The sequence below is a fragment of the Schistocerca nitens genome, chromosome 3, assembly GCF_023898315.1.
Source record: "Schistocerca nitens isolate TAMUIC-IGC-003100 chromosome 3, iqSchNite1.1, whole genome shotgun sequence".
Lineage (NCBI taxonomy): Eukaryota > Metazoa > Arthropoda > Insecta > Orthoptera > Acrididae > Schistocerca > Schistocerca nitens.
In genome coordinates, this window is record NC_064616.1 from 866,808,233 (window position 1) to 866,827,272 (window position 19,040).

General features: G+C 38.4%; 1 protein-coding gene across 2 annotated transcripts in view; it reads left to right on the top strand.

The window, feature by feature from the left end:
• Positions 1-19,040, top strand: part of LOC126248904 (exportin-4-like) — a 239,542-nt gene that overhangs the window by 89,865 nt on the left and 130,637 nt on the right. For both annotated transcript variants that reach the window (XM_049950379.1, XM_049950380.1), the window contains 2 exons: positions 6,539-6,718; positions 6,826-6,924. In XM_049950379.1, coding sequence (XP_049806336.1) covers positions 6,539-6,718; positions 6,826-6,924 — 279 coding nt within the window. The remainder of the gene's footprint in view (positions 1-6,538; positions 6,719-6,825; positions 6,925-19,040) is intronic.

A 19,040-nucleotide genomic window follows, 5' to 3' on the forward strand; every position in this document is an offset into this window, starting at 1 on the left:
TCATCATCTTTCTTTTTAGATATATTTTTTCCACGTGGAATGTTTCCCTCTGTTATATATATATATATATATATATATATATATATATATATATTTCTGATGAAGGCCTTTTTGGCTGAAAGCTTACTTGTTTGACAGTCTTTTCGTTGTGCCTATTTGCAACTCAACATTTATGTTATATGTTGAGTATTATTCTATCCTTTTCACAATATTGTCACTATTCCACCCTGGATTTTCCACTGTTTGATTTTTATTTTTTATGCAGAAAAAAAGTGTATTAATTTTGACCATTCTCATTGTATTTGTGATGCAATTTTTATACATGGGACATTTCAGTTTTGAAAGGTTAGTGTGATTTCTGAGTCTCACATATGATTCTTAGTTGTTGTGCTTACTGCAACTAAGGAATTTTAAAATTAAAAGCATCATTTCTTAAAACAATAAACATCTTGAAGTGCCTTCTTCACAGATCCTTTATCTGAGACAATGTTTATTGTTTTTTGTGTTACTCAGGACAGATTGAAGATATACAAATACAGATCAACAAGACCATCTTATTCAATGATCAGTTGTGTCATCCACAGCGAGGGAGCTAGGTAGACCCTAAGTGCTCGCAGAGCTGGATCGATATGCAGACCCAGCAGTCTTTCACAGAAGTGTAAACTGCACTTCCTTGAAAGGAGCGACCTTCAGCTCCACATCTAACCATCCTGACTCAGATTTTTGGTAGTTGTCCTCAGTTGAACAAGTCAAATGCCAAAACGGTTCCTTTGAAAAGCACACAGATGATTTGCCTTTCCATCCCTTTCCTATTTTAGTCTGTGCTCCATCTCTAACGATAAGTTCCCTAATCTTCTTCTGCCCTACCTATATCTATCTCTAAAGCTAAGCTTCTACTGGCCACTAGGCTGCACCTCTTTGGTGCTTAAGGTATAGAAGGTATAGTCTGTCCCAGACACACCAGCACTGCACTCCATTGTGTGCCCCACCTTTGACTTGATTTAGTGAAACATTCCATTTGGAATCCATGGTGGTGGTGGGGGGGGGGCTGGAGGGGGAAACTGGCAGCATTTTGTTTGACTGATTAAAAATGATAAAGAAAAAACTGAATTCATCTTTGGACAACACAGTAATTAGTGAAGAGGGCACTCATACGCTCATTTTATGGGAACTTCCTTATTCTCGCCTCTGTTATTACTGTAATTGCATATATCAGTTGAATATTGTGGTGCAGGTGTATTGATTACATCCTATTTACTCTGTATTTTTTAGTTTTGGATAGGAATTACACACTTCAGCAGCAAACTTTTGCACTGTTGATCTTACTAGAACAAAGTGTAAATTTCCTTTTGCAAAACACTTTTGAGAAAATGTAGAGAACTGGCATTAAGCTGACTGCAGAATGATTCTGCTGCTGCCAACATACACTTCGCATAAGGACACTGAAGGTAGAAATTGGGTTATGTACAGAGGCATATAGATAGCCCTTTTTCCCTCACTCTGCAAGTGGAAAAGAAAAGGAAAGGAAATAACTAGTCGTGGTACAAGGTACCCTCCACCGTGCACCATACAGTGGCTTGTGGAGTATGTAAATAGTTGTAGATATCTTCAAGATAATTCACACAATACAGAATCCCTGCAATAGCAAGTTCAAGAAACCTCTGGAACATGATGGGACACTGGCCATGTCGATAGGCAACCTGCTATATTGATACAGTCTGAATGGTGTGTTCAAGGCTATAACTTGTCTTCGAATTTTCATCTAGAGACTAGTGAAAATATGCTTCAACAAAATAGATTTTAGAAAATAATTTTTTCCAGAATGTTTAGAAAAAAGGTCATTTGAAGAAGGCAAGGGTTAAGAATCAATGTGTGGTTGCACATTAATTATTTGCTTGAAGTCTCCACATGACTGAAGAAAGCCTCCAGGATTTTTAACCACCATTAACCATGATGCCCACTGATTGTAGAAAATGGGGAACAAAACCTGTTGTTGTTATAATCTGTCTAGTTAAGTCGTAACCTAATTCTTAATTTCCAACAGAATTGGGTGTGCTTTCCAGTCACGGACTTGCCGTTGGCTTGAAGACAGTGTGGCGTTGTGAGTAAACTGCCTTCCCCAAACCTGATTCAAAAAATTGCTCAAATTGTGTACAATGTGTATCATTAGCTTCACGGGGGTGCAGATGAGCCAGTGGAGTGCACTTCATGATGTAATGAAAATCCAAAGGCGGAATACACACCAAAGTCAAAAGTGTTCTCCACTGGTGGATTCTACACAACGAAGAGATACATTATTATAAGGGACTGTCGGTTGCACAACCTAAAAGTGGCATCTCATGGTGGCCAGAACCCCACAGCTTTGACTGCACTTCACTGAGCAAGGGAATACACTAACTAAAGTATGTAGACTTAATGACTGAGACTGACGCACTGGTATCAAAAATGAATGTCACTAGAACATCTTTCAGTTTAGCATGTGGCAAAATGTCATTTGGCATTAACATATAATAACTGCCTAAAATGTTATTAATTTGAATTCTCTAGTGCTAATGCTTGGTGCCCATTTTGCAGTGGTATACTTCTGCAATATGACCTCTGCATAAACACTTAAACACTTACAAGACTCACCCTCATAGTGTCTGGAATGCAAGAAAAAATGGTCTGGACAACTTAGAAACAAAGTGTACTGCCACAAATGACATCTGATACTAGCCTGGGCATGCAGAGAACAAGGCCAGTTGGCCAACACTAAGTGGAACTTATTTAAAGTTTTAGAATCTATTACAGAAAATCTCAGCACTCTATTACTATGGCTGTGGGGGACAGGTGAAATGTCAAAGTCTACTGAAAAAGTAAGGCTGCAAGCGGTCATCCTTATTCAGGGCTGAGTGAATCTCTCCATCAGTTTTTGTTCTGCATATAATTGACACAGGAACAGTTTACAAACTTATCTGTTTTGGAAGTGCTTCCACCCTCCACCCGTGGTCCAAAAGCCAATGCCCTGTTGAATGTCAAATAAATCGTTCCGTTTTCGCATTAGAACAATAACTGCACTGTTTATGTTTACGTTTTTACTGTCTTTCCCAGCCTGCTTGTTCTCTCTTTAAGGCTGAGATTATCCTCTTGCCACTCTGCTAAGTTAAAACATCCCCTTAAAAGTGACCAGTAAGCTTTTGAATCATGTAGTGATCATGTACCCTCGAGATTTTACATCTCGTTTATACTTCACAACTTTGTATATTGTGTTATGATCTCTTACAATAGACTACCATATAACTACTACACGTTAATATCCTGCTTCTATTATGCCAATATTTGAATTAGCACCTGCTCTATTTTGATATGTCAGTGGTTTAGTAGGCCTGTTTATGATCATTAAATTCATTGCGTCAATGCAGACACTATTCCGCAATATAGAACACATGTTAGTGTCCATAGTCACTATATGTTTTTTTCTGCTTGCCACAGAACTGCATTCTTCATACGTTCTAATTATTCACTTATGTCATCCTTATATTAATGTTAAGCAATGGAAAATCCAGGATGGAATAATGGCAATATTTGTTGTTGCTAGTTATTTGCAAACTTGACCCACCTTGAAACCACCAAATTCTTTTTAAATGCAGTTATGGCAGAATTGGGTTAGTGACCTTTTTGTATCTCCCTACTTATTTGGTAGATTTAGAATATTGCCATTTATAGTATGTTACGGCACCTGCACACATGCTGTTTTGCTGGTGAGTAGCTCACTCATAAGCATAGCACTCATCACCATGTTTAACTGCACTATTTACATCATCTGGTTTAAACTTCTAGACGTTTTAGTAGTGCAGATTTACTTTCTCCTTTGTAATTGCTTAAGAGACATCATGTTAATCACCCAGAAACCTGAACTAGATCTCTGTACATCCCATCCAGAACAAATGTAGCATTTTGCGTAGTGAATACACAGAAAATCAAGAAGCTCTTTCACATCCTGAAGTAGGTTTCTTTCTGCTTAACTGAATCCTCTCTGCTGCCACTGGTACTGGAAATGTAACAGACCTATCTTGAGAATGACCTAATCTTATGACATGTCTCAATTCAGCAAGGAGAATATCTGTTTCCTCTATAATTGTTAGCCTTGTAATACTCTTGAGATGGTTTTATATCTTTTTTGGATCTGTATATTGTTTTCAAACAGTATGAACATTAGCTCATTAGCTTCAGAATACTCAGTGTTCACCGTTGGGAGAAACTCGTAAGATATCCCAAAACTTTAACCACAGGTGAAAACAATTGGAGATTACACAATATGGAATTGGATGATTAGTGGATAAAGTTGTATGAAACAGCTGATAGCATAAGCATGAATGATACATTTTAAATTTACTGTTAAATAGCTTTGTCCAAAATAGGTGTCTCACTTGTTAAATGACATTAAAAACCAAGATAACACTAAATGTACATTTTGCTCCACGTGATCCATAGGGAGGAAATCCTCGAGAATGTAGAATATTTCATTGAACAAGGATACACAATACAGATCTATGAAGATAAAAATGTATGGTAATGTATCTTCCACAGAACTTACGTGAATGTGGAATAAGTCAATAAATCTTTAACGCGAAATTTTCACTCGGCAGCAGTGTGTGCACTGATGTGAAACTTCCTGGCAGATTAAAACTGGTACTGGATCAAGACTCGAACTCGGAACCTTTGCCTTTTGCAAGGAAGATAGAAGACGATGTAGTAGAGGAAGTAAATATGTCAGAATGGGTTGTGAGTTATGCTTGGGTAGCTCAATCGGCAGAACACTTGCACATGAAGGGCAAAGGTCTCGAGTTTAAGTCTCAGTCCATCACATAGTTTGAATCTGCCAGGTAGTTTCAATCTTTAACATATTTTCATTTAAAAATTTATCACAAACTTGTCACAAAACAGGTAAATGTACGATGCACTATGGTGTATATGATAATTCTTAGGCTATTGTAGACACCCATCATCAAGGACAAAAATCATGTTACAACACTTATTTACATTGATCACATTATTGCACTGAAGATGTGCAGAACTCAAGTTGTACATAATACTCACATTGTTTGACAATATTAATAATACAACATGTAAGTTGGTACCATTAACAAATTCACCATTGAAGCGGAGTAAGTCGGCCACCAATTAATCCTTTAGGCTACTCTTAAACTGAACTTTATAAGTAGTTAAACTTGGGAATAATTCCATAAACTGTGCTGTTGATTTGGAAAAGAGATATATTATTAATGACAAATTTCATTAAGGAATAAATATCCTGGGATGCAGTAGTTAGTATCCACAGTTTTTCAAACAGACCTCTGCAGGACATTGTCGAATTCAGACCACAAATAATTTGTATTACACATTTTTGGAGTCTGACAATTTTACCTTGGCTTGATGAATTACGCTAAACATTATCCCATATTACATTACAGAATGAAAGCAAGTGAAGTATGCTGGCTTTTTTATTTTCATATCATCAATGTGTGACAACATCTGAATTGCAAATAAAAATTGTTTAGGCACTCGTGCAGTCCAGTAGTATGCCCCTTATAGTTAAATTTATTACCAAGCTGTAATATCAAGAGTTTCACTTTGTCAATCTCTTCAATCTGTTTGCTATATTTTCAGCATAAATTGGCAGGAGGAGGGGCAAGGGCTGTTCTTTTAAAGTTCCAAACTGCATAGAGTGTGGTTTTTCAAAGTTTGGTGACAAAGAATTGTCTCGGAATCATATATTAACAGCCAAGAAACTTTCTTTATCCGGTCTTTCTAAAACTGTTCTCAATTTTCTATTTATTGGAATGTTTGTATCATTTGCAAAACAAAACAAAAAGATTCAGCACAGTAAAAGAATCCAGCTGATTTTATTTGCCTACTTGTTACCATGGATGAGACTTGGTGTACCTAAAGAGGAGAGGGGAGGGGAGATTAACTTTCTTCAGTTATTTGAAATATGAATTGTTGGAATGTCAACCATATTTACCATCTGTTCCCAAATTTAAAGAAATTTGTGGCTGGAAATCATTTTATACCTTGTGAAGAATCTTTAGCCACTGTAGATGTGTAGTTTGCAGACCTTCCAGAATTGCTCTTAGGGGATGGAACTTTCTGACCAGCCTTCCGGAATTGCTCTTAGGGGATGGAAATTTCCGACCAGAACATCTTCCAGTGTCAGGCCAAATAATTTTCGCTTTGTTGTCATAATGCTATGGCTTAACACAGATTATTTTCAGCTTTGTTATAATACAGTATAATAATATTTAAATCATAACAATATTCATTTTTATTATATATAAGCAAATAGTGTCATTTAAATAGCAGTGAGCAAGAAGTCACTTGAGACAGTTCAAAATTTCAAAGTTCTTGTGAGATTCATATTATTTTATGGTCTGTCACTGTCATGTAGTATTTTAAGAGGTTTACATTTTTATTTGTAACCAACAGTTAACTGTTACAAATTTTGTATCAAAGCAGATATCCTTGATTGTAGACTAAATATTGTGCTTTTATTTTGTAGAATTCCTCTGAAGAGAAATACTTTATTGATGCTTTTGACAATATGTTGGAAGTGTGGGTGTCAATATTACAAGATACGTATTCCATAACAGGCAGCACTGTCACTGATTATGTTGTTCAGATATTTGACACCTATGTACAAGCCCGATTATTCCCACCACATGGTATAAGGAAGGACGATGTAAGTAACACTAAATGATTGTTTAGAGAGTGTCTTGCATTTTTAGATAATGTGATATTATCAGTTTCTGTTGAAAACAAGTAACTTGATCATGGTTGTTCTTTCAGGATGAAGACAGCTTTGAAGCATTTGTTGATGGAGATAATTCTGATATTAAGTCAAGATACAAGGAACAGTTGCAAGCTGTAGGACTGTTTGGTCGGCAGGTAACTTAGTTGCAGCTGCTCTTGCATCACTGTTAAGAATGTAGTTTAAGCATTAAATGGTAAGCACATTAAGCTTTAAGGTCCTTCATATAGTTATATTACAGTAATATATTGTAATGTATCAGCCATATTCGGCCAAAAAATATGCCAGAGCAGAAGCAAGTTGGAACAGAGGCAGGCGGGCAGGCAGGCAGGCAAGTGGGAGTGTTATTCGTTAGCAGCAGCTGATGTTGCAATATGCTAGTGGAAGGACGGAAGCTTTTCCTCACCTGTCACCACAGAAGTGTGTGGAGTACACAACTTAAGCCCTAAATGAACGTAGTCTGGAGCATATAAGTACTCAGCCATTCGTGTACTAATAATATATTCTCATCTCAGTATCACAGCCTACACCATGAGCTTGTGACACCTGGAGCGACACCCTGGAATGCAGTATGGGCTCCACTGTTCGACCTTGACTCACGAGAGAGCCGTTGCCAGAGCAATGAGCTACCAGCTCATAGGTGGAAGAGGGGGAGGGGTGTCCACGGCCATTATCAGCTGTGCCACCACTCTGTCATCACGCTTGCAGCCAGAGCACCACTGAGAGTGGCATTCGAGTGATGCCTCGCTTGAACCCGCCCTTTGCGCTGTCAGCAATGGCAGACATTTATTGTTTCAAATGAGAGGCAACTGGACATCTCCACCAAGCTGTTCCTGATGTACTATGACCAAGTGCCAGAATAAAGAAGTTAGTTAAACAAAACCACTGTCGCCCTGATATCTCATTTCACTCTCCAAGGGTGACAATCCAACACTGGTGTCAGAACATTAACATCACATTCTTAGAACAACTTTGAAACCTACAGTCTATGGTATGGTCAGTCCAAAAATTTTTCTGATTGTGTTTTGGTCATAGAGAAAGGGTTCAATGGCCATGCATTTTGGAAAGTAGATTTTATTGTGAGTAGAGAACCAGTGGGATTTGCCTAATTTTAAAGGTAATGGAAGTCACAATCGGATAGTTCCTGTTAACTGTGCATAGTGTAACCTTGAGGGTCACTCGGTGCCATTCACAAAACCAGTTCCAGCAAAATGTTATACACGTAATCATTGGGGCATATGGCTAGGGAATGCTGGGAGTTGAGATGGCTCATGGTTAGACCTAAGAATTAAGTTAATACATTTTGTTTTCTTGGCTTGTGGATGTCAGTTCTCAAAATGAGCATTGTCACGGCCAACGCTGTGACAGAACCAGAGATGCAAGGTGTGTCAGAGCTGGAAGCTGTGCGTGTATTGTTAAAAAAGGTTGCGCAATTAACTGCGCATAACACAGAACTGTCTGTGTTGGTAGAATCGTGATTGTCACTATGGGGTTTAGATTTGTCAGTCGAAATTTTAATTGCTTCTTTTTCTGGTAAGGCAACTGGGGATGCTCAGGCCTTTGTGGGAGACCTTGGGAATATGGCTCAGCTGGAGTGTTAGTGTGATAAGGAATTATTGAATGTTGCAAAATTGAGACTAACAGGGGAAGCTAAAACTTAATGTAGGGTATACAGAAGCTCTTAAGGGAGCCACAACATTTGAAGGATTTAAAGAAGAGTTAATTCAGAGATATGTGAAAGAAAATAGTGCCAGGCTCTATAGGGAACAATTAGGGGTAATAACTAAGAAAAATTCGGAAATTGGGGAACAAACTGCGGGTAATATAAGGAAAGTTAATGGATGTATCTATGAATTAGGACAGTATGCTACAGTCAATGAAATTATTTTGGAAGAAGCTGAGCAAAGTCTGCTCGATGCTTTTTTAAGAGGGTTGCATTCAGAAATGTCAAGACGTGTATGGACAAGGGGGTCCAATGGATTTGCGCACAGCATTATGGTTAGCTGTAGAATGTGAGGAGATTGATTTGTGAACTGAAAGCAGGATAAATGGACAGTGTTTGTAGCTGGTATAAAATGTTTCATGTGTGGACAAATGGTTCATGTAAGGACATAGTGTCGCAAGCCTCAGGGTGATGTTAATAAAGTAAGAGGAAGTAATGGTTTTTGAAGTAGTGGACCATGGAAAAAAATGTGTTAAATGCCAATGGGAACCCCAGGTCCATCTACAGTCATTCCCAGTAAGATCGGATGCTATGAAATTGTATGCAGAGGTGGATTGTGCGATAAGAGGAATAGTAGGAAAAAGAGTTGCAGGAAATTATTATACACGGGTGCATGTGTCGGTCGCCAATAGTGATCTGGTGAAACATAAGCAAGGGGACTCACCACAGTACAGATTGTGTGATTGTATGGAGTGGGGGTAAAGATGTCACACCATTTGGATCGCTGGACATAGAATTTTGCGTGGATATGGTTCAGTTTAAACAATGTGTAGAAATTGTGCCACATGTGAGTGAGGGCTACGATATGATTCTGGGGTTGCCATAATCGATATTCATCAGCATTAGATGGAATTTGACAGAATAATGTTTGTGTTAGGTGAAGCCACTGCCATTGTAATGATATCGTGAAGGGAGTCTGTCGTGAAAGACTAACGGATTAAACAATGAATGGCCACACTAAGACTTGATTTGCCCATTTTTGTACCTAAGGGTACTGGGAAATCACTTTAGGTCAGTGTTGAGTTCACCCTGCATAGGAATTTTGTGTGTGGTGGAACTTTTAGAAGAGAATGAAGTATTAGATTAGGTGAGTTGCTTAGTTAAAAGAAGTATTTTATGCATACAAGAAATGAATGGTGAAAAGAAGGTGCCCCTTTTATACATAATTTTAGCGTAGAGGACATAAGATTAACAAAGGGGTTAGTAATCACTAATATTGAGGAAGAAGAATGGAATGCAAGGGGTATTGGCTATTGACAATCTCCAGGTGCCAGTGAAACTGCATTTAGAGAAAAAGTGAAGCACCTAGAGGAAAGCAATAGGGAATGGATGGGAAAATTACTTTTGGAATCTAAGGTTCCCTTTTCTCCAAAAGGGCCATTAACAACCAGCTGTGCATATTACACAGCACCCCATACTGGCGGGAAATGAATCAACAGTCTACCTCAACCATACAGAATTCCTAGCTACTTACAGCCAATTTTGGAGGAATTGCTCAATCAACAGCTGAAAGATAGAATAATTGAAGAAAATAATAGTCCATGGGGAGGAGGCAGGAATAGTCATTGTGTCAAAAAATCAACAGATGGAACACAAAAATATAGGTTTTGTTGATATTACAGGCACCAAAACACAAAAACCACGACGGCTGCCTACCCTTTGCTAAACATCGCAGAAACCTTGGATCATTTAGGGCAATGCAGATGATTTTCAATGATGGATTTGAATAGTGGTTATCACCAGATAGAGGCTGCACTGCAGGATCAACACAAAACAGTGATTTTATCACCCTGGGGATACTATCAATTCAGAAGAATGCCACAATGTAAGGTTGGCCAGTGGGTGATGCTATAACTTCCTACACACCAAAGGAAAGACGAAGTTTTTCTGGAAGTATCAAGGGCCATACCAAATGGTAGAGACCGCATGGCCAGTAAGTGTGAAGATTTAGTTGCTGGAGAGAATGACAGTTGTGCATGTAGGGTAGTCAGAACATTTTCCAGGGTGTTTGGAAGTTATTACAGGGATAGGAGATGTGGAACAGATAGGGAGAGTGAGAGGAAAGGTATTGGAAGATAAACAAAAGGTTTTGAATGAACCGGTAATGAGGAACCCATATTGATTAATGCCTAGGAGATTGTCATTTAATATTTTTTTGGGTTAGGTATAGAGTTAGTGTAATTAGTATAAGCAGTGAATTTGAGGAGGAGGAGGAAAGTAGTAGGTATTCCTGCCAATAGGTAAGGTGCAGAGAAGGTGAGATAATGCGGTGATATACCAGAGCTGCAGAAGAGGTAATTAATCAAAATACCAGGGAACTACAAATCAAAGTATGAATCTTACATAGGAAAGTAGTAAAGAGAAAATGGTTGTAGTCTGTACAAGGTAGTGTGTGGGAAGTATGAGGGAAAGCAACAGAACTACAGGAGGCTTTGCAGCATGTTGTAAGAGGTCAGCCAGGGGTAAACTTCTTGTTGCAAGAACAGTATTTAGAGGATCTAATGAGAGTGCAGGAGGAACTGCTGCTGGATTTGGGTGTTAGAACCCGAGCACAAAAACTTACCTTTTTATTTCAAGGTAGCTACAGTATTGGTAAGAACTGATAGAGGAAAGGTTTACCGTTTCAATACCAGTAGGAGGGAAACAAGCGCATTACAAGTGTTACATATTAGGTCTACAACTTTGCTTCCACCGTTTTGCAATAGATGGCAGTTGGGGCAAGTGGGGATCAGGTGGTTGGTCATAGGCATAATACAATAAGCTTAAGCATCTGTAAACACAATGCCATAAAAATATTAGTCGATTTGTGATTGAATCATGAGATTATTCTTGATTAAGTACGTCAACTTACATACCCGTTTCTCGCCATTTGTGGGAAGTTTTAATTTTCTGCTTTAACATGAATTTCTGCGGCTGTGGCTCTTAAAATGCTGGATAAGACCAATGATGAGGGAACTATTAGTGGAAGAACGTGCAGAGAATAATATTTCAATGCCTTAAGAAGGGCGATTTTGATGTCGAAGACTGTCATGCGGGGAAAGACAGAACGTTTTTGTAGCTACTGAAACAGACAAAGACAGTCACAGGACATCATTATCGAAAGCAATTGATGCATTCAAGCCCAGCGCTGAAACACAAATGGCCACAATACAGCGATAGACACGTAAATGTAATTTTGCACCAGGTCAGTGCTCGACCCCATGTCGCAAAACCCATCAAAATATACATGGAAACATTGAAATGAGAAGTCCTATCCCTCTCACCGTATTCTCCATACGTTGCTGTCTCTGACTACCATCTTTTTCAATCAGTCTGGCTGACCAGCACTTCCGATCATATGAATAAGTGCAAAATTGAATCGATTCTGGATTCCCACAAAAGACGCCCAGTTCTTTCACCACGGGATTCGTATGCTATCCAAAAGATGGGAGAATGTAGTGGCCAGTGATGGGCAATACTATAATCATAATTTTTTTGTAAGTTTTTCACAATAAAGCCCCAAACTTTGAAAAAAAAAGAAAAAATGGCAGAAGCAAAGTTGTAGACCTAGTAGTTCATGCTTATCCTTAAGTGGGGAATGTTGAAGAACTTCGTAACAGTAAAACCACAGTGACTATTATTAGTTGCAAAAGACAAGGAAAGATAAGTAGAAATTGAGGAAGCAAACCTACAAAAATGCTACCAAGGGGAAATTACAGTCTGTCCAAATATGTTAATAAGAGAGGGGCATGATTCCTCAACAGTGAAATTGCTAATGGGGCAAAAGGAGGTAAGAGAATGCAATAAAGAAGTGATCGAACCAGAATTTACTTTTAGCAGGTCAGTGTGCATTGGTTGTACTTACTCTACCTTTGGCAAGATGGTAATAGGGGCTAGTTGTTTTGAGCAGTAAAGAGACTAGAATGAAATGGGAGTGGTTTGCTATTAAATTGAACAGCATGCAAGATAATGAGGTTTACTTTCCATCTGCTCACCATGATTTCAGGGATTATTCATCTTCATATTTCACAGCCTCGCTTGTATTGGCCAGAGGAGCCCATGGAAGTGCTATCTGCTACAAATCTAACGAGCTTGAATCAAACTCTAGGGCCAGAATTAATGCAGTCTGTAAACATTCGAGCCGGCCGAAGTGGCCGTGCGGTTAAAGGCGCTGCAGTCTGGAACCGCAAAACCGCTACGGTCGCAGGTTCGAATCCTGCCTCGGGCATGGATGTTTGTGATGTCCTTAGGTTAGTTAGGTTTAACTAGTTCTAAGTTCTAGGGGACTAATGACCTCAGAAGTTGAGTCCCATAGTGCTCAGAGCCATTTGAACCATTTTTTGTAAACATTCTCCTAAACCAGAAGAAGGGATGAGTCTCCCTGGAAAGCAGGATGTAAATTGATATTTGAAAAATCAATACCAGTAAGAGACAACATTGAATGCACAAGGGGGTAGTATTAAGGATCATTGGTTCATTTTAGCTTCTGAGTTGGGAATAGAGAGTTAGAAGTTATTGTGCAAGAAGCCTAGTAATGAAATAAGTTCGATAGTGTTTGAGTTAAGGGAAAGGGCAAGAGGCCTTGTAGAAATGTATAAGATTAAGTGATAGGGTTAAGGAAACCAACTGTTAGAATAATTCTCAAGAGGGGAAACAGGGCGCTGGTCACCAGGAACCCTAGTAGAAAGGGTTTGGTTGACCCGGGGGACAAGGTCTTGATAAAAAGGAGGGCAGTGTATCATATTGACCATATTCTGTCAAAAAATATGCCAGACCGGAAGTGAATTGCAACAGACTGCAGGCAGTCGAGAGTTTTATGCGTTGCGAAGCAAAACACAGCCGACAGGTGTTGCAAAGCAGAGTCTTCTGGGTGTGGTATAGCAAAGCTGTTGCTGTGGTACACTTGTGGAAGGACAGAAGCCTTTCCTCGCTTGCCACCATGGAAGTTTTTAGAGTACATTCATCTCAGTATCAAAGCCTACACCACGACACCTGTGAAACACAGGTAGATACCCTGGAATTAAGTACGGTGTCTGCTGTTTGACCAAGGGATGCGGCAGCCTGCCCTGGGTCATGAGAGAGCCACCACCAGAGCAGGGAGCTTCCTGTTTGGTGGAGGGAAACCACGCCTATCATCAACTGCACCGCCATGCTGTCATCGCGCTCACAGCTGGAGACGTCGCTGACAGCAGCATTTGAGTGACACCTCGCTCGGCCTTGCTCTTTGTGCTGTCAGCAATGCCAGACACTTGTTCTTTCATATGAGTGGAAACTGGGTGTCTCCACCAAATTGTTCCCAATATACTACTACTAAAGGGTGGAATAAAGAGGTTAATTAAACAAATTCGCTGTCATCCTGACATCTCATTTCGCTGTCCACGGATGACAATCTAAGGGTCATCTAATAAAATGAACATTCTGTTATAAATACGGTAATAGAAGATCCTTGATGGAATAAAGTAATAGAAGGAGTAAATCAGTTATGCTGAACATGTAATTTTTCTTTAATTAAATGCAGTTTTAAAGTTCTTTCTTGTCAGTGAACTTAGTTGACAATAATAATATCATTTATAGAGAAGCTGAGTCTGAAGAAAGAAATAAGTTCAGCGTTTTTAAATGTGTGTCCATAGTAAACTGTGTAGGTATTGAATGAAAGTGCATCGTCAATTACTGCTGAAGGTTTTATTAAGGCTTTCACAGACAAGCATTACCTTACAAACCTTACATTTTTAGATAAAGCCACACTTGGTACTGACATGGATTTTTGACCCATTCTGCCAGCTCCATGTACTTATATATGTATGTAGGACGTAGTACGCTTGGACACATCATGTTAACAACATGTGAGTGAAACAGCAGTTTCTTTTCTTCTCCCTTGTAAGTATAGTTGTTTGAAAAGAATTATTGTAGTTGTTTATCCTCAGTGACAGATGGTAGGCCTTCCATGTGAGAGATGGGCTCTGTTACAGTAATGGTTTTTGTGTGTGTGTGTGTGTGTGTGTGTGTGTGTGTGTGTGTGTGTGTGTGAAATATGAAAACTATTCCTGTAACTTTGCAGGTCTCACATTCAGAAGGATGATGGTTCAAATCCCCATTTGGCCATCTAGACTAATGTTTTCCATGGTTTCCCTAAATCACTAAATTCTTAATGCCAGTAAAGTTCTTTTGAAAATGACATGGTCAGTTTTATGCCCTGTGCTTCCATAATTTGAGTTTGTGCCCCATGTATAATGATCTTATCATCAATGGGGGCATTAATTCCTAATCTTCTTTCCATCTTCCTGTAACTTCAAGCTTAGACACCCACTATAACACAAGTTTTAGATGTGTAAATTCATGTATGTCACCAAAGCACAAGTGTGCAGCCTACATAAGGACGTTTATCATTGATACCATTTAATAAACTGGACACATTTCAGAAATTGTGAGTGAAATGAGCAACATGTATGTACCACATACCAATTTTAAAACTTTTTTAAATCTCCTTGGTATTTTTTAATGTGCATTGCTGGAGGACTTAAGCTACCCCATTTGTCATGAGATCTTCCTAGCCAATCATTCAATTGAACCAGGAATCTTCTAGAGTGTATGAACCTCCATGACACAATTAGCCGATTTTGGAAAACTAGTGGTTTAGCATATGAGAATGAGCATGCTTAATGCTACAGTGCAGAAACTTGGCAACATACTGATTTATTTGTTTTGCTTGATGGTCATACTACCTTTGTCAAAACGAGTATGTTCTCAGTAACTCTTACTTGTGGTTGGTTACGGGCATTCAAAATATGAATATCATCTTGGCTTGCTATTTTTGTCATTCATGGAACTACTTAGAAGTCAAGGTTTCGGTAATAAGATGCCATCTCAAATTATGACCCTTGTTTCATGCTATTGTTGGTTTCATATTTAATGTGGATTGACAATGTTTCACTTCCTAGCTTCAGACCACTGCAGAACTGAAATTACATGTGACAGAATGCACTGCTGTCTGGAAGTTTAGATAGGGCCAGCCAATAAAGACTATAATTATGACAGTGTTATTTGAATACATATGAAACTGTCCCTGCAGATTGCATGAAAATGTAGTGCAAACATATTCTGTACCACAGTATACACTGATTCTGTTGATTTATTTCACATGGCAAGATTAAGAACTTGAGGCCCTCTCATAAATCTAACCAGGCATCCTTACAAACTCTCTTTGCAGTTAACATTGAAGTGTACTTCGTACGTGAGTTAATACGCAATAGTAGTAGTTGTAGTAGTAGTAAACATTATATTTACAGCAATGTCAGTCCTACTGAAACTGTCATCCGCATTTCTTATAATGAAACAATTCTGTCCAATTGAAATAATGATACATCAACAGAACTGCATGACAGGGATTGTGCAGGTGGAATGAAAAAAGTAAAGAGAGAGGTATGGGGGATTTTGGAACTATTATCAATGTAGCAGAGGTACTGTCACATTGTAACTATAGTAAAATTCAGTCCAAAAATAGGGTCATCAGTGAAATACAACACTTAGCACAGAAAGCATATTTATTACATAACACAAACATACAAACAGAATAGAACTGAAGTCCTGGGTGGAGAGTACTGCTATTTATACAAACATTGAATATTCTAGAATATACAAAAATTACAAATGCGAAAGTTTTTAGAATCTTCCAGAAGTGGTGGATACTGAATCACAAATACACTGCCTGACAACAAAACTGAAGCATCCATTTTGATTACAAAATTGAGTCAAATTTACAAGAAACTTTGCAGTATGAGCCCACTTATTATTTTGACATTGTACCCAATCTGCCCTGGATTGAATGCCCTGGTTCATATGGGAGTGGTGTAATAAAGCTGGTGTATCCGCTCCTGAGGCAAGTTGGCCCATAACTGTTGTAACTTGTTCTTGGTACCCTGGCTACTGACAATGGGACGTAATTGATGAAGGATATTTTTCTACAGTGAATAAATCAGTCCAACCTAAATGTTTCTTGCTTGCAACCATGCTCTGCAAACTGTTTTCTCAACAGGTTATGGGTCCAGATATGGATATAAAATAGTTGGAAGTTTACTTTAAAACTAAATAATACTACAGTAAAACTTTGTTTATACATTTTTCAATGGACTACAGAAAAACAGCGTATAAGTGTGAAAAACATATGTATGAAATATAGAACCATACTATCAAATTAATTGGTAAACACAAATGAAAAATCCAGCAAATAAAAGGTTACATTCTACAAAACATTAGATAGGCTTACTAGGTACTGTACTTAACAAACAAAAATGTAAACCTAGACACAGAAGAAAACATCATTTCATAAAAAAGTTCATAATTTTTGCTTGTTTTTTCTTTGACTCGGCAATAGCGTACACTCTACCCTCAAAATGGGATGACTCTGTCATTATTTTGTCAGAAACATTTGTGGTGCATCACAAATCATTTAATTATCTCAAATGCATTTACTGCATTGTTAAACATCATGGAGGAATGCTGAGGCTCCTCTGTATCATCCTCATCATCAGTTTCTTCCTTGTCCAGGTCCCGTGATGCACATTGAACTATCTCAACGATAGTCATGGGTTCTGTAGTGAAGAGGTTTTCATCATTGTCGCATGAAAATGCCTTTGGGAATGGCGAGAGTACATTTCAATATGTGCTCAAGAAAGTGGCTCCTCATATTATGAAGCTGAACACTCTCCTCAGAAATGCTACATCCGCAAAAGACAGACTTAGCGTAATTCTGTGATTTCTAGCTACTCTAGTTTACAGTACTGGTATAGCGCTCTAATGCTGCAGTGCACATTGATGAAAATAATGCGAGAAACGTTTGCAGTATGTATTAAATTTATTTGCCTTCACGTATTCCTCCTTCAGTGCGTTATAAATATCTTCAGTCATGAAAAATTTTTATTTCCACAGAAGTTGTAGATTTACTCCTTTATATTCTTGGGGGTATATCCTGGCTGTACTTCATGGCTAATAGCATCCACAATTTTTTTGTAGCTCTCACTTTTTATTCTGTCTTTGTATTCAGGATGTTGAAGTTACACAGTGCTTCATCCATCTCGAATATTTCTATCAATTTTGTTACATATGTGACACACCATGTAAATTTGGGAGTCATAGTGACAAACATTGTGTGTCAGATAGCTGCAGCGATGCTAGTGCTCCAAGTGGTTGATTTCTCCATGCAGTAAACATAAGACGAATGCTTCCTTTGATCAAATCTAAGGCGAGGCACTAGATTTGATCAAAGAAAATTTGACCAATGCCTAACTTTGAAAAAGTTCCTTATTACACTATCAAATTTTATTATAGTCTTAATATCGGCCTTACCAATCCACTTCCCGGCGACCCACTCTGAAACACTGCATCATCAACTTGTGCACGCTGTGGATATTTTGCTGGGATGCGGCTCTGGCTCTGAGCACTATGGGACTTAACATCTATGGTCATCAGTCCCCTAGAACTACTTAAACCTAACTAACCTAAGGACAGCACACAACACCCAGCCATCACGAGGCAGAGAAAATCCCTGACCCCGCCGGGAATCGAACCCGGGAACCCGGGCGTGGGAAGCGAGAACGCTACCGCACGACCACGAGATGCGGGCGCTGGGATACGAAAAGAAAAGAAAAAAAAAAAGAGTATAAGTGAGAAAAACATATAAGTGGAAAACATGTAAATGAAGTTTTACTGTATTTGTATTTCTGGTTCATGTTTTTGGAACAACAAAATGTGTGAAGAATATGAAAGCAAATATCATGTTCCACTTTTTGATGGAAACAATTTTGGAAACTGGAACTTTCGAATGCAAAATGTATTAGATGAAGCAGATTTTTTTTTATTTCATTGCAGAAGAATGCACATAAAAAGTGAAGTTTCAAGAAAGAGACCCGGAAGAGTAATGAACTGAGAAATACAAACAACTCAAAAAAATAAGAGTGATAAAAAGTGTCATTCAAGAATAATGGAATGGATTGAGGGCAGCTATTTGGAATACATGAAAGACTGTAACAGTGCACTTCGAGTGTGGAAAAACTTGTATGACACATTTGAAAGGAAAAGCATTGCTAGACACTTTTATGTAGTTACTGGAATTGGAATTCAGTCCAACAGTAGGTGTATTGACTGATAATTCCTTAGAATTTGACAAGTTGATACATGATCTTCAGTCGAATAATGCAGCGGTTGAAGAAACTGATGTGTGTCCTCTTTTGTTGACAATGACACAAGAATGAGACAATAACTGCATTCAAGACATTATCCATGGAAAATCTTAAGTTAATCTTTGTGAAAAATAGGCTCGTAGATAAAAAAAATAAACATGCAAACAATAAGAAGAAACCTGCAGTAGACTCGGGACAGAAAACAGTGTGTAACATATATGAGAATGGGAAAACTAAAAGGAAAAGAAGTTCACAAATCTTGGCGAAAGTGACAAGCACAATTCAGGTAGAGAAAAACAGTTTAGCTGAAAATCCGTAGCTGCGGTGAATTGCGACACAAAAGAAATGACTGTAATAAAAGGAACAAAAACAAGAA